Source organism: Pristiophorus japonicus, chromosome 3 (assembly GCF_044704955.1).
Source record: "Pristiophorus japonicus isolate sPriJap1 chromosome 3, sPriJap1.hap1, whole genome shotgun sequence".
NCBI classification, from domain to species: domain Eukaryota; kingdom Metazoa; phylum Chordata; class Chondrichthyes; family Pristiophoridae; genus Pristiophorus; species Pristiophorus japonicus.
The window spans coordinates 23,640,869-23,656,007 of NC_091979.1; the positions used below are offsets into that span (position 1 = coordinate 23,640,869).

Genomic DNA, 15,139 nt, shown 5'->3' on the forward strand with positions numbered 1-15,139 from the left:
ACTAAGCACCAAGAACATAGTTGGCACCGAGTTTTTGTCCAACAAACAAGATTTAACATGGAAGGGATGGAGGAGGCCCTGGAGCTGGTAGCCAGGAACACTGGTGGCAGAGGGCTCCCAGTGGTCCCAGAGCGCCACACTGCACCCCAAGGTGACACACCCCCATTGCCAACTGCACGAGAGCCAGCAGCAACATCTTGCTTTGGCTCGGAGCATGCTCCCACCTCGGACCGTCCTCTCCTGTTTCCGTCCAAGCAGCGTTTCGGCTATCATCCCCATCCCCCCAATGAAGCATCGCCTGAGGAACTCCTCGGCCAGGCGGCTTGCAGTCAGAAGGGTAAGGGGAAGGTGTAGAGGTGGAGATGAGAAGCAGGGGGGTGGAAGGGTTGGTTTGTACAGAAACACTTATGATTTCAGACAAATGTTCAGTTTAAATGTTTTTTATTTAACAAAACCTTGTAGCACATTGGCTCAGATAGCTGCACCATTACACGCTGGTGATTCCTCAGCATCAGAGGGTATAATCACACTTAACTTCAATCAACTTAAACTTTAACTGTGACCGAGGTGATGCCCACTATTGATGTATGACCTGCACACCCAGCAATGTGTCAGCTTTGTAAATACCACCAACGTTCTTTCAGGCAAAGCGATCATTGATGAGCTCCTGACATCAGAGTCTTGCAGCTATCAGGCCACCATGGGCCCCTTCATGCGATCTACAGGGGGGCGGGGGCATGGCTTCAGCGTCAGCCTGATTGTCAGCGTCTGCCTCCTCGTCCTCCTCTTTCTCTCTCTGGTGAGGTGTCAGACTCATCAGGCAATTCTTATCCCCTCCAAAAGCCAATTTGTGTAGCATGGAGCACACCACCACGAATTGAACTACCTGCTCAGGGTGGCATTGGAGCTCGCCTCCTAAGTGGTCCAGGCATCTAAAGCGCTGCTTCAGCACTCCAATAGTTTTCTCCAAAATATTGCGAGTTGCTCTGTGGCTCTCGTTATGTCACCTCTCGGCCTCGGTGTGGGTGTCACGCAGGGGGCTCATCAGCCAGGTGGTGAGGCCATATGCTTTGCTCCCAAGCATCCAGCATCGACCTTGTGACTCATTATTAAACAAGTCAGATACAGTGCACTCACGCAGGATGTGAGCATCATGGATACTGCCTGGAAATTGAGCATTCACTGCCAGTATAATTTGCTGGTGGTCGACAACCAGCTGGACATTCAGGGAGTGGAATCCTTTGCGGTTCCTGAAGACCTCAGCATCCTGAAAAGGTGCCCGCATCGCGATGTGCGTGCAGTCTATTGCTCCCTGCACCTTGGGGAAGTTTGCAATTCTGGACAATCCTAGAGCCCTCTCACTCTGTGCCTCCCTGGTCATAGGGAAGCTGATCAAGTCCCTCCTGCACACGTACAGGGCTTCAGTGACCTGTCTAATGCAGCGATGTGTGGCATGCTGAGACAGACCGCAAATGTCGCCGGCTGTGGCCTGAAAAGAACCCGAGGCGTAGAACGACAGAGCCACGGTGACTTTGACCTCAATGGATAGTGCAGTACTGATGGTGCTGGCAGGCTGCAGATCTGCCCTTATCAGCTAGCATACCTCAGTGATAACCTCTTTGTGGAAGGCAGGTGGTGTCGGGCAAGTTGAGGTGAGAATGCTTCTCCCTGTACTTGCGGCGGGTGTAACATTTGTCACGTCTTACATTGGGCACACAATGCAGTGCAGCGGTCCTTCGGCGATGTCGAGTCTGCTGCATGTATTTGGTCACCAAGAGAGGGTGAGAAAGGACAGGCCCCATTGCAGTAGCTCTCTGTTTTTCACCGATTGCTCACAAACAAGGAATGTCCCGACGAACATTTCTCTTCAATTCCAAGCGGTCACAGTGTGGTCAAGGAGTTAGATGAAGTCCTTACTACTAGGGGGATCAAGGGGTATGGCGAGAAAGCAGGAATGGGGTACTGAAGTTGCATGTTCAGCTATGAACTCATTGAATGGCGGTGCAGGCTAGAAGGGCCGAATGGCCTACTCCTGCACCTATTTTCTATGTTTCTATGTTTCTATGTTTAGAGATGTTCACATCAACTCCAACGACCTGCAGAGTATATCCAAACTGTGCCGAGGTTGAAGCACAGCAGCCTTTTAAAGGACGCGACAATGTGATCTACAACATGATGTCCATAACACTGTGATTCGTCCCGGTTAGGTCCACTTTTTGTGGGTGTTTTTTTGAGCGAACGATATTGTGGGTGATATGTGAGCGAGGTGGTGAAATTGACAATTGGAAATCTCCATGGCCGCTAGTTTTGGTAAATATGCTCTTTACGACAAAGAGTAAATATGCTCTTTATGGTGGGCGCTAATATTGAATCTCGGCGGTAATTCCGTGCGGAATGTAACGCTGGGTGATATTATGGACGTTGAATTCGCCCATTCTGCTGATTCCCCCCCAAAAAGTGAGCGGGTGGTAATATTTTTTCTCGGCGTTAAGCACATGGGGACAGTAACGCTCGCCGATAAGTTTCCGAAAAATGCCCGTCAGTTTCCATTTTGTGCCAAAATGGGCGATATACATCATTTCAGCGGTAAAATGGGCGTTAAGTGGGCGTTAAGCAGGCAAAAAACGTGACGGTTCTAGCTCAAAGAGTTTACAGCACAGAAACAGTCATAAGAACATAAGAAATAGGAGCAGGAGAAGGCCATTTGGCCCCTCGAGCCTGCTCCGTCATTTAATGAGATCATGGCTAATCTGATCATGGACTCAGCTCCATTTCCATGCCCGCTCCCCATAACCCTTTACTCCCTTATCGCTCAAAAATCTGTCTATCTCCACCTTAAATATATTCAATGACCCAGCCTCTACAGCTCTCTGGGGCAGAGAATTCCACAGATTTACAACCCTCTGAGAGAAGAAATTTCTCCTCGTCTCAGTTTTAAATGGGCGGCCCCTTATTCTAAGACTATGTCCCCTAGTTTTAGTTTCCCCTATGAGTAGAAACATCCTCTCTGCATCCACCTCGTCGAGCCCTCTCATTATCTTACAAGTTTCAATAAGATCACCTCTCATTCTTCTGAACTCCAATGTGTATAGGCTCAACCTACTCAACCTATCCTCATAAGTCAACCCCCTCATCTCCAGAATCAACCGAGTGAACCTTCTCTGAACAGCCTCCAATGCCATTCGGCCCCACAGGTCCATGCCGGTGTTTATGCTCCACACGAACCTCCTCCCACCCTATTTCATCGCACCTCATCAACTTAGTGAATGCAGAGAAGAGATAACTTCTTCCAGCTTTGATAAAACGCCATCAACTTGAAGGTTATGTTGATGGGGTGAGGTGAAAAGGGGTGTAGAGGAGGCTGGTATGGAGCATAAACACCGGCACAACATGTTGGGCCGAATGGCCTGTTTCTGTGCTGTAAATAGTTTGTAATACTTTGACCTGAAACGGTAACTCTTGCTTTTCACTCTCTCCTGACCTGCTGAGTGTTTTCCAGCTTTTATGGTTTTTAATGTCGGTTTAATAAGATCATATTAGGAAGGGACACTTGAAGCGAGATGGGGGGGAAGGAATTCTACGAGATTCGGATCCTGTCAAGCAATGAGTTAAGGGTAGGCCATGCTACCATAAGTCTTGAATGGGAGAAATGAGAGGGAATAGATCAGTGTTATTGGAACTTATGAGAAACCAAAGCTCAACATAAGAACATAAGAAATAGGAGCAGGAGTAGGCCCTACGGGCCCTTGAGCCTGCTCCGCCATTCAATAAGATCATGGCCGATCATCGACCTCAGCACTTTCCCGCCCGATCTCCATATCCCTTAATTCCCCTAGACTCCAAAGATCTATCGATCTCAGCCTTGAATATATTCAAAGTCCCAGCTTCCACAGTCTTTGGGCAGAGAATTCCAAAGATTCACAACCCTCTGAGTGAAGAAATTCCTGCTCATCTCTTGTCTTAAATGGCCGACCCCTTATCCTGAGATTGTGCCCGCTAGTTCTAGACTCTCCAGCCAGGGGAAACAACCCCTCAGCATCGGTCGTGTCAATCCCCTTCAGAATCTTGTATGTTTCAATGAGGTCACCTCTCATCCTTCTAAACTCCAGAGAGTATCGGCCCATTCTACACACTCTCTCATCATAAGACAGCCCTTTCATCCCAGGAATCAATCTCGTGAACCTCCGCTACACCGCCTCCAAAGCAAGTATACCCTTCCTTCGATAGGGAGACCAAAACTGTGCACAGTACTCCAGGTGTGGTCTCACCAAGGACCTGTACAATGGTAGCAAGACTTCCTTACTCTTATATTCCAACCCCCTTGCAGGGCAATTACCATGGATACTGCTGTACATTACCTGGCTCCAACAATCAGCTGATTTCTGGTGTGATCAATTGCCAATTGAGAGTAGTCGAACACTTCTGGAAAGCTAAAATTTGACACCAAGGGCCTCAAATCTGTGAAGAGAGAGAGAGAGAGAGAGAGGCGGGATTGTTACTGAAATGCAGACTGAACAACGACACTATGCATCTATATCGGCCTTTAACATCAGGACATTATCAAACAAAATTTGACACCAAGCTACAAAAGGAGATATTAGGACAGGTGACCAAAAGCTTGGCCAGAGAGGTAGGTTTTAAGGAGCGTTTTAAAGGAGGAAAGAGAGGCGGAGCGGTTTAGAGGGGTAATTCCAGAGCTCAGGGCCTGGGCAGCTGAAGGCACAGCCGCCAATGGTGGAGCGATTAAAATCGAGGATGCACAAGAGGCCAGAATTGGAGGAGTGCAGAGATCTCGGAGGGTTGTGGGCTGGAGGAGGTTACAGAGATAGGGAGGGGCGAGGCCATGGAGCAAATAGTCATTAGCCTATCGTACAAGGCAAGTCTGGCAAATAGTTCTACACCACAGGAATGTCTTAGGGCAAAGGTTGGGCCTATACTCATTGAAGTTCAGATGAATGAGAGGTGATCTTATTGAAACATATAAGATGCTGAGGGAGCTGGACAGGGTAGATGCAGAGAGGATGTTTGCCCTCGTGGGGGAATCTAGAACCAGGGGGCATAGTTTCAGATTAAGGGGTCGCCCATTTAAGACGGAGATGAGGAGGAATTTCTTCTCGCAAAGGTTTGTGAATCTGTGGAATTCTCTACCCCAGAGAGCTGGGTCATTGACTATATGCAAGGCGGAACTAGACAGATTTTTGAACTACAGGGGAGTAAAGGGATATGGGGAACAGGCAGGAAGATGGAGTTGAGCTCGAAGATCAGCCATGGTCTTATTGAATGGTGGAGCAGGCTCGAGGGGCCATATGGACTACTCCTGCTCCGATTTCTTATGTCAACTAAATGATTCCAGAACAGGGACTCAATCTCATCACTCAAATGGAATAGTTTTTTTTACAGCATTTCAACAGGAGCGTAGGGGCGGTTTAATGGGTTACAACTAGTATAGCTATCCTTCTTCCTAACCAGCATATCTCCCTTATATATATAAACTAAACCTTATCCTCATTCACGCTTTATCCTTATTACAATGTACCACGTATAATCCACTGTCATTTACCTTACCATATTTTCCTGGCAACATTTTTCTCTCCTATTAACTTAATTCATGCCGATCTAATCAAGGTATTTAATATGATTCGATAGGGTAGATTGAGCGAGTAAAACTATTTCCTTTGGTGAGGGAATCCAGAACAAGAGGGCATAATCTTCAAATCAGAGCTAGGCCTTTCAGGAGGGAACTCAGGAAGCACTTCTTCACACAAAGGTTCGTGGAAATCTGCAATTTGCTCCCTCAAAACGCAGTGGATTCTGGAAGTCAATTGGAGCTTTCAAAGAAAGAAAGACTTGCATTTATATAGCGCTTTTCCCAACTAACGGACGCCTTAAAGCGCTTTGCAACCAATGAACCACTTTTCGATTGCAGTCACTGCAGTAATGTGGGAAATGCAGCAGCCAATTTGCGCACAGCAAGCTCCCACAAACAGCAATGTGATAAATGACCAGATAATCTGTTTTTGTTATGTTGGTTGAGGGATAAATATTGGCCAGGACACCGGGGATAACTCCCCTGCTCTTCTTCGAAATAGTGCCATGGGATCTTATACGTCCACCTGAGAGAGCAGACGGGGCCTCGGTTTAACGTCTCATCTGAAAGACGGCACCTCTGACAGTGCAGCGCTCCCTCAGCACTGCACTGGGAACGTCAGCCTAGATTTATGTGCTCAAGTTCCTGGAGTGGGACTTGAACCCACATCCTTCTGACTCAGAAGTGAACATGCTGCCCACTGGGCTACAGCTGACACAAGACTGAGATGGACAGATTTTTGTTGGGTAAGGGTATCAAGGAATATGGAACAAAGGTGGGTAAACGGTCTTGAGGTACAGATCAGCCAATGACATAATTGAATAGAGGAGCTCCTGTTCCTCTGAGAAAAGATAGAACTTGCATTTATACAGCAATTCATCACATCCTCAGGCAATACCCGACCCGCTATTAGATGGAAGACTGTGAATGGTTTGTGGTTCACTTATTGATTTATCACTACCTTTTGATTGATGATTTGCGCTCATCTAATTCTCAACTGTATCAGAGCAGTCTGGTTCAGCCTCAGACAGAAGTTGGGGAGATGCATTCGGGGCCCGATTTTAACTGCAGGTGAATTCCCCGCTCAGGCCCGAGTGAAAATTACAGTCGGGTCTCAATGATGTCATCGGGCATATGTAACGAAGGACTCTGTTTGCTCTGGACATGTGTCCTTGTTGCCCGCCACAAACTCCGTTCCCGAGCCACCGACTCCATCCCACTCCCCAACTTCTGTCTGAGACTGAACCAGACTGTTCGCAGCCTTGGTGTCATATGCGACCCTGAAATGAGCTTTCGACCACATATCCACAGCAGAACAAAGACCGCCTATTTTCACCCACGTAACATCGCCCATCTCCGCCCCTGCCTCAGTTCATCCGCTGCTGAAGCCCTCATCTATGCCTTTGTTACCTCTAGATTTGACTATTCCAAAGCACTCCAGGCTGGTCTCCCACATTCTACCCTAGGTAAACTAGAGGTGATCCAAAACTCAGCTGCCCATGTCCTAACTCGCACCAAGTCCCGCTCATCCATCTCTTCCTCTTAGGCAATCTGTCGAAACGAGGATGACTTGCTTCCATGCCAAAAAGGGATGAGTTCAATGAGTTCACAGGTGTTTCAATGAAGGACCTAATATTCCAGGTCCCGAACTACATGTTGAAGGGTGGAAGATGCCTGTGCGTGGATTTTTTAACATGTGGTGGCCGTTGCACACCAGCTTGACAGAGCTAGGTCTTGGTCCAGTGGCAAGGGTTAACCAAGACGACTGGAAACCTAGTGCGCACAGTGTGGGCTGATCCGTGCTGCCCCTGGGCCCTCGCCTCTTCTGGGCCCGGAACTCTCGCCTCTCCTGGGCCCCGATCACATCGCTCTGCAATCTCTCGCCACTCCTTCGCCCCGACCTCGCCGCTCCTGCTGTACCTGCCCACGCTCCAGTCACCGACCTGGATTATGGTGATGTCCAATCCAGTCGCCCTCTTCACAGCCATCGCCCTCCCTGGTGGACTCGCGCTGTACCCTGCAGTGGCATGCCGCTACGCTGCTCCCAGGCCCCCGCTCGCCGCTCCATTTAAGGCCTCGATCTGCCGCTGATGTTTTCACGCAGGTCGGGGCTGCCACGCTGCTCACCCATCACCCCTGTGCTCGCTGACCGACATTGGCTCCCGGTTAAGCAATGCCTCGATTTCAAAATTCTCATCCTTATTTTTAAATCCCTCCATGGCCTTGTCCCTCCCTAGCTCTGTAATCTCCTCCAGCCCCACAACCGCCCCTCCCTACCCCCCCACCCCGAGATATCTGCGCTCCTCTAATTCTGCCCACTTGAGCATCCCTGATTATAATCGCTCAACCACTGGTGGCCGTGCCTTCTGTTGCCTGGGCCCCAAGCTCTGGAACTCCCTCCCTAAACCTCTCCGCCTCTCTTTCCTCCTTCAAGATGCTCCTTAAAACCTACCACTTTGACCAAGCTTTTGCTCACCTGCGCTAATTTCTCCTTATGTGGCTCGGTGTCCAATTTTTTAAAATCTCGTAATACTCCTGTGAAGCGCCCTGGGATGTTTCACTACATTAAAGGTGCTATATAAATACACGTTGTTGTTGTTGCTCAGGAGAGCAGGTTAAAATTACAGGTGTTGGGGTCGTGCGGCTTTTGGACAGGTAAGAGCCAGGGCGGTTTTAACCGCCCACTCGCCAGGTTTCTGCTGAGCGAGCAGGGTTAAAATCGGCCCCAATTCCTAGCCCTAGATGCCCAGTGAAGGAGGGCGAGCTATTGTTTGCACAGCCGAGCATCTTTCTGGGCGACTTCAGAGGACAACCCAGGCAGTGTGGGATTGGAGTCACGTGTAGGCCCGCCTCGCCTGAGGGACGTCAGTGAACCAGGGGCAGTGTCTCGGTCTGACTGCTTCCATGGTTCTTTCGAGCAGCATCGACAGGGAGGTGACCGGACAGAGGTCCATAAAATGATTAAAGGGGCTAGATCGCGTTTCTATTCCAGTTTTACAGATTGGGGAGGACCAGGGGCTCACGGGATTGAACTGTGTAAGAGTAGGAATAGAATGGGTGTCGGGCAGTTCTTCTTTTCCCAGAGAGTAGTGAGTCTCTGGAATGTGTTGCTGGCTGGTGCAGCGGCCTCGACCAGGCCAACATCCCCAGCATCAAAGCACTGACCACACTCGACCAGCTCCGCTGGGCGGGCCACATTGTCCGCATGCCCGACACGAGACTCCCAAAGCAAGCGCTCTACTCGGAACTCCTTCAGGGCAAACGAGCCCCAAATGGGCAGAGGAAACTTTACAGGGGCACCCTCAAAGCCTCCCTGATAAAGTGCAACATCCCCACTGACACCTGGGAGTCCCTGGCCAAAGACCGCCCTAGGCGGAGGAAGTGTATCCGGGAGGGCGCTGGGCACCTCGAGTCTCGTCGTCAAGAGCATGCAGAAAACAAGCACAGGCAGCGGAAGGAGCGTGCGGTAAACCAGTCCCACCCTCCCTTTCCCTCAACGACTGTCTGCCTCGCCTGTGACAGGGACTGTGGCTCTCGAATTGGACTGTTCAGCCACCTAAGGACTCATTTTAAGAGTGGAAGCAAGTCTTCCTCGATTCCGAGGGACTGCCTATGATGAGGATGGGTGCTGACTCCCTGTACACCTTCGAGACGGATCTGGACCGGCTCCTGACTGGGGCACAGAACATATCACAGAGAAGGTAAGTATCCTTTAGAGAGAACACTTGGTCTGTGTGACCCCCTGGACTGGTTTCCATTGCCTGGCCCGGGGGGGTGGGGAAAGGGGGGTGCAGGGGGGGAGGGGTGGAGAGGAATTTTCCAGAGATCCCACGGCACTATTTCAAAGAGCAGGGTGAGTTCTCCCCGGTATCCTGGTCCAATATTTATCCCTCAATCAACATAACAAAAAAAAACAGATTCTCTGGTCATTATCACATTGCTCTTTGTGGGAGCTTTCTGTGTGCAAATTGGCAGCTGTGTTTCCCACATTACAACAGTGACTACACTCCAAAAGTACTTCATTGGCTGTAAAGCGCTTTGAGACGTCCAGTGGTCGTGAAAAGCGCTATATAAATGCAATATATCTTTCTTTGATATATTGGCGCTGGGATTTTTTTCTCTGTGTTTGTACCTCTCCCAGGAGATGACGTGGCTGTGGGAGGAGTGCGTGCGTGTGTGTGTGTGTGTGTGTGTGTGTGTGTGTTGGGTGGGTGGGGGGGGGAAGAGGAGGAGGAGGTAGTGGGGGGAGGTATCGAGTCACGATGCTCCGGCCAGCATGAGCGTAGGGCAAGCTTTACAGACCAGCTGGTCTTTTCCTTGACATCAATTTCGCAGGGACATTTTTTCCATTGTGAAATGTAACTTCACAATATACCACGGTTGGGACCTGAATTCCAATCTCTGGATTGCCAATCCAGCCCCACACCAGCAAAGCTTCCAGAGATTTCCTGAGTGAGCTCACATTAGAAACACTGAAACATAGAAATTTACAGCGCAGAAGGAGGCCATTTCGGCCCATCGTGTCCGTGCCGGCCGACAAAGAGCCGCACGGCCCTCGGTCAGCAGCCCTGAAGGTTACATATAAACCTATGAACAATGAACAATGACAGAAAGGTAAAGAGCACCCAGCCCAACCAGTCCGCCCCACACAACTGTGATACCCCTTACACTGAAACATTCTACACTCCACCCCAACCGGAGGCATGCGATCTCCTGGGAGAGGCAAAAACCAGATAAAAACCCAGACCAAATTAGGAAGAAAAAAATCTGGGAAAATTTCTCTCCAACTGCGATCAACACTAGTCCAGGAGATCACCCTGGCTGTTTTCGATTCCCTGCAGTACTTACCATTATATCTGCGGCATCCAAAAAAGGGTCATCCAGTCTAATCCCAATTACCAGCTCTAGGTCCATAACCCTGCAGGTTACTGCACTTTAAGTGCCCATCCAACCATCTCTTAAAAGTGGTGAGGGTTTCTGCATCCACCACTCTTCCAGGCAGCGAGTTCCAGATCCCCACAACCCTCTGCGTAAAGAAGCCCCTCCTCAAATCCCCTTTAAATCTTCCACCAACCACCTTAAAACTATGCCCCCTCGTAATAGACCCTCCATCAATGGAAATAGGCCCTTACTATCCACTATGTCCAGGCCCCTCATATTTTGTACACCTCAATGAGGTCTCCTCTCAACCTCCTCTGTTCCAACGAGAACAAACCCAGCCTATCCAACCTGTCCTCATAACTAAGATTCTCCATTCCAGGCAGCATCCTCGTAAATCTCCTCGGCACCCTCTCTAGTGCGCTCACGCCCTTCCTATAATACATTGAATTGGACGGAACCCTAACTTTTTAAAAAAAGTTAAATTTTAACGAGGGGGCGGGGAGGGGGGGTTGCGGAGGGTGGATCGGTAATTACGAAGGATGAAGGGAAATGAGCCAGACCTCAAATGCAGCAGGTATATTGTAAACCTGAATGCACCGCCTTGTCCCTTGTGGGATACAAAGTACATCAGATACCAGGTCCGAAGAACAAGGCCTTAAATCACGCAAGACAAAACTGGCAATAAAGCACTGCGCTGGGTAGTATGATGAGGAGCTTTATACAGACTATTATATTGTCAGCTCTTCAATTTTGGCCCAAAACCTAGAAATCATAGCTAGCCATTTCCGTGGAATTAAAATAAATAGAAACATAGAAACATATAAAATAGAAACATAGAAAATAGGTGCAGAACGGCCCTTCGAGCCTGCACCGCCATTCAATGAGTTCATGGCTGAACATGCAACCTCAGTACCCCATTCCTGCTTTCTCGCCATACCCCTTGATCCCCCTAGTAGTAAGGACGACATCTAACTCCTTTTTGAATATATTTAGTGAATTGGCCTCAACAACTTTCAGTGGCAGAGAATTCCACAGGTTCACCACTCTCTGGGTGAAGAAGTTTCTCCTCATCTCGGTCCTAAATGGCTTAATCCTTATCCTTAGACTGTGACCCCTGGTTCTGGACTTCCCCAACATTGGGAATAGATGCATTCGACGGGGCCTCGGTTTAATGTCCCATCCGAAAGTCAGCACCTCCGACAGTGCAGCTCTCCCTCAGTACTCATCATCATCATTGGCGGTCCCTCGAACGAGGATGACTTGCTTCCACATGAGTTCACAGATGTTTCAATGAAGGACCCGATGTTCCAGTCCTGAACTCCAATTGAGGGGGTGGAAGATGCCTGTGCGGGATTTTTTTAACGTGTGGTGACCGTTGCACATCAGCCACCACACGGGCTCGACAGAGCTAGGCCTTTATCCAGTGGCAAGGGTTGAACCAGGACGACTGGAGACCTGCTCTACTGCACGGACCAAGTGCGCACACGTATCGCAGTGTGAGCTGGCCCGTGCTGCCCCTGGGCCCTCGGCTCTTCTGGACCCCGTACCCTCATTCGCCGCACCTCCACCACGATCCCTCACTGCTCCTCCGCCACAAAAAACATTCGCCACATCTCCGCCACGATCTCCTGCCGCACCTCCGCACCAAACATTCGTCGAATCTCCGCCACGATCACCCACCAAATCTCAGCCACGATCCCTCATTGTTCCTCCGCCCCGATCACTCGTCTCAAGTCCACCACGGCCTTCCCGCTCCTCCGCTGTACCAGGGACCCGCCGATGCTCCTGCCCATGCTCCAAACGCTGACCTGGGTCCTGATGACATCACCCAGTCGCCCACCTCGAAGCCGTTGTACATTTGTATCAGCTCGAGCTGGAAGCTACAGTGGCTTGCTCCAGCTCTATAGCCCCGACTCAGAAAGAGCTGAAGCCCCGGTACTGCACTAGCTTAGATTTTAAGAAATAGGAGCAGGAGTAGGCCATTCGGCCCCTCGAGCCTGCTCCGCTATTCAATCAGATCCTGGCCGATCTTCGACCTCAACTCCACTTTCCCGCCCGATCTCCATATCCCTTAGTGTCCGTAATCTATCGATCTCAGTCTTGCATATACTCAACAACTGAGCTTGATAGATTTTTGTACTCCAGTCTCTGGAGTGGGACTATCAATCCACAACCTCACAGGCCAGAGTGCTACACACTGTAACCCTCCGACACACACTAACTGAAAAATACAAAGTGAAGCCATTTCACCGCACTGTTTAAGTCTGAATTACAGTCGCGATTCACTGTAACGAACCCCCACCCTGCCACCGCGGGAGCGTCAGAAAGGTTCGTTCTATCAGGGTGTTCACTGGAATCGAGTTTAGCGAGTTGCTGCATCAGAAAAATGAAGCACTGACCAGTTTGAACGGAGCATAATTTTATTCGAACATAAGAAATCGGAGCAGGTTTAGGCCACTCGAGCCTGCTCCGCCATTCAATAAGATCACAGCTGATCTAATCTTGGCCTTAACACTTTCCCGCCTGTTCCCCATAACTCTTGACTCCCCTATAGTTGAAGAATCTGTCTGTCTCCGCCCTGTTTTTTAAAAGCACTACACGGGGTAGATTGCTTCACATTATTTGTGCTTTTCTCAACGCACGGTGCTTCTATCTTGCTAACCAATCCTAAAAAGGTCCCCAGTTCCAGGCAAGGACTCATCGCGATCTTCAAGGGTCGCAGCACGGATTCGTTGCCTCTGCATCGGCGTCTCATCTTTGACGAGAGTGGACTTGCTTATTCTTCCGTTGGCCCACACTGTAGCAAGCCGTGCTCAGCTCGTGGCCGATTGCGGCTTGCTACAGCGTGGGCCAACTGTAGGGTCCAGATCCTCGATGATTCAAAGTTTTATTTGTTTCCGGAGACCAAGACCACCCCTTTACTCATGACAGGTGCAGCGTCGAGAATCCGGAATTCCGGAATCCGGAATGTTGCAGAATCCGGACCGATCGGTGGCAGGGTCGTCCGGAATCCGTAAAATGTTCCGGAGCCCGGACCCGACGACACTGCCGACCTCGGGGACCCCGCCGCTGCATGACCTCGGGCCGGGCCTCGCCACCGCTCGCCTCGCCCACCCCCGCTGCCCTTACCTCAGGACCTCCTCGCCGGCCCGCTCCACAACATCCTCTGTGGGGCCTGCCCGAACACCTCCTCGGTGGGGCCTGCCCGAATACCTCCTCTGTGGGGCCTGCCCGAACACCTCCTCGGTGGAGCCTGCCCGAACACCTCCTCTGTGGGGCCTGCCCGAACACCTCCTCTGTAGGGCCTGCCCAAACACCTCCTCGGTGGGGCCTGCCCGAACACCTCCTCTGTGGGGCCTGCCCGAACACCTCCTCTGTGGGGCCTGCCCGAACACCTCCTCTGTGGGGCCTGCCCGAACACCTCCTCTGTGGGGCCTGCCCGAACACCTCCTCTGTGGGGCCTGCCCGAACACCTCCTCTGTGGGGCCTGCCCGAACACCTCCTCGGTGGGGACTGCCCAAACACCTCCTCTTTGGGGCCTGCCCGAACACCTCCTCTGTGGGGCCTGCCCGAACACCTCCTCTGTGGGGCCTGCCCGAACACCTCCTCGGTGGGGACTACCCGAACACCTCCTCTGTGGGGCCTGCCCGAACACCTCCTTGGTGGGGCCTGCCCGAACACCTCCTCTGTGGGGCCTGCCCGAACACCTCCTCTGTGGGGCCTGCCCGAACACCTCCTCGGTGGGGCCTGCCCGAACACCTCCTCTGTGGGGCCTGCCCGACACCTCCTCTGTGGGGCCTGCCCGAACACCTCCTCGGTGGGGCCTGCCCGATACCTCCTCTGTGGGGTCTGCCTGAACACCTCCTCTGTGGGGCCTGCCCGACACCTCCTCTGTGGGGCCTGCCCGACACCTCCTCTGTGGGGCCTGCCCAACACCTCCTCTGTGGGGCCCCGCCCAACGACAACATCCTCGGCGAGGCCGGATAGCCCAAACAACTCTTCAGCGGTAACCCACCCCCCCTCCCCACTTCCTGAAGTTCTGAAATCTGGAAATACACGAACCTGGGCTCAGGTGTTTCCGGATTCATGACGTCAGATAGCAAATCGAAAATCCGGAAAAGCTCAGAATCCGGAACGGCCTCGGTCTCGAGAGTTGTGGGTTTTAGACGCCGCACCTGTATCTTCATGCGCGATGGTTTCCGGGCTGCAGTTGCCTCCTCACGCCTGCCGCTCCGCGACAGCAGGCCCCACAGAGGAGGTGTTCGGGCAGGCCCCACAGAGGAGGTGTTCGGGCAGGCCCCACAGAGGAGGTGTTCGGGCAGGCCCCACAGAGGAGGTATTGTGTGCAGATGGTGGGATGTCTCATCAGGCAATGAATGCCGACACCCTGCTGGATTGCCGCTGCAATAGCTCATCGTTCATTTAGCCTCAGCCTGAATTCTATTGTTGTATCCGGATCATTCCGGGCTGATCCAGTTTCAGTGTTCGTTGTAGTAGGGCTAATTTCATTTGAAATCTCTGCATTCCTCCAGTTTTGTCCTGTTATACATCCCCCATCTCTCTCCTCCTTTAAGATGCTCCTTAAAACCTACCTCTTTGACTAAGCTTTTGGTCACCTGCCCTAATACCTCTTTAAAAGAAAGGCTTGCAATTATATCGCGCCTTGCATGA

General features: G+C 51.1%; 1 protein-coding gene across 2 annotated transcripts in view; it reads right to left on the reverse strand.

The window, feature by feature from the left end:
* Positions 1–15,139, reverse strand: part of sema5ba (sema domain, seven thrombospondin repeats (type 1 and type 1-like), transmembrane domain (TM) and short cytoplasmic domain, (semaphorin) 5Ba) — a 483,409-nt gene that overhangs the window by 247,201 nt on the left and 221,069 nt on the right. For both annotated transcript variants that reach the window (XM_070875254.1, XM_070875253.1), the window contains exon 4: positions 4,359–4,458. In XM_070875254.1, the coding sequence (XP_070731355.1) occupies positions 4,359–4,458 (100 nt within the window). The remainder of the gene's footprint in view (positions 1–4,358; positions 4,459–15,139) is intronic.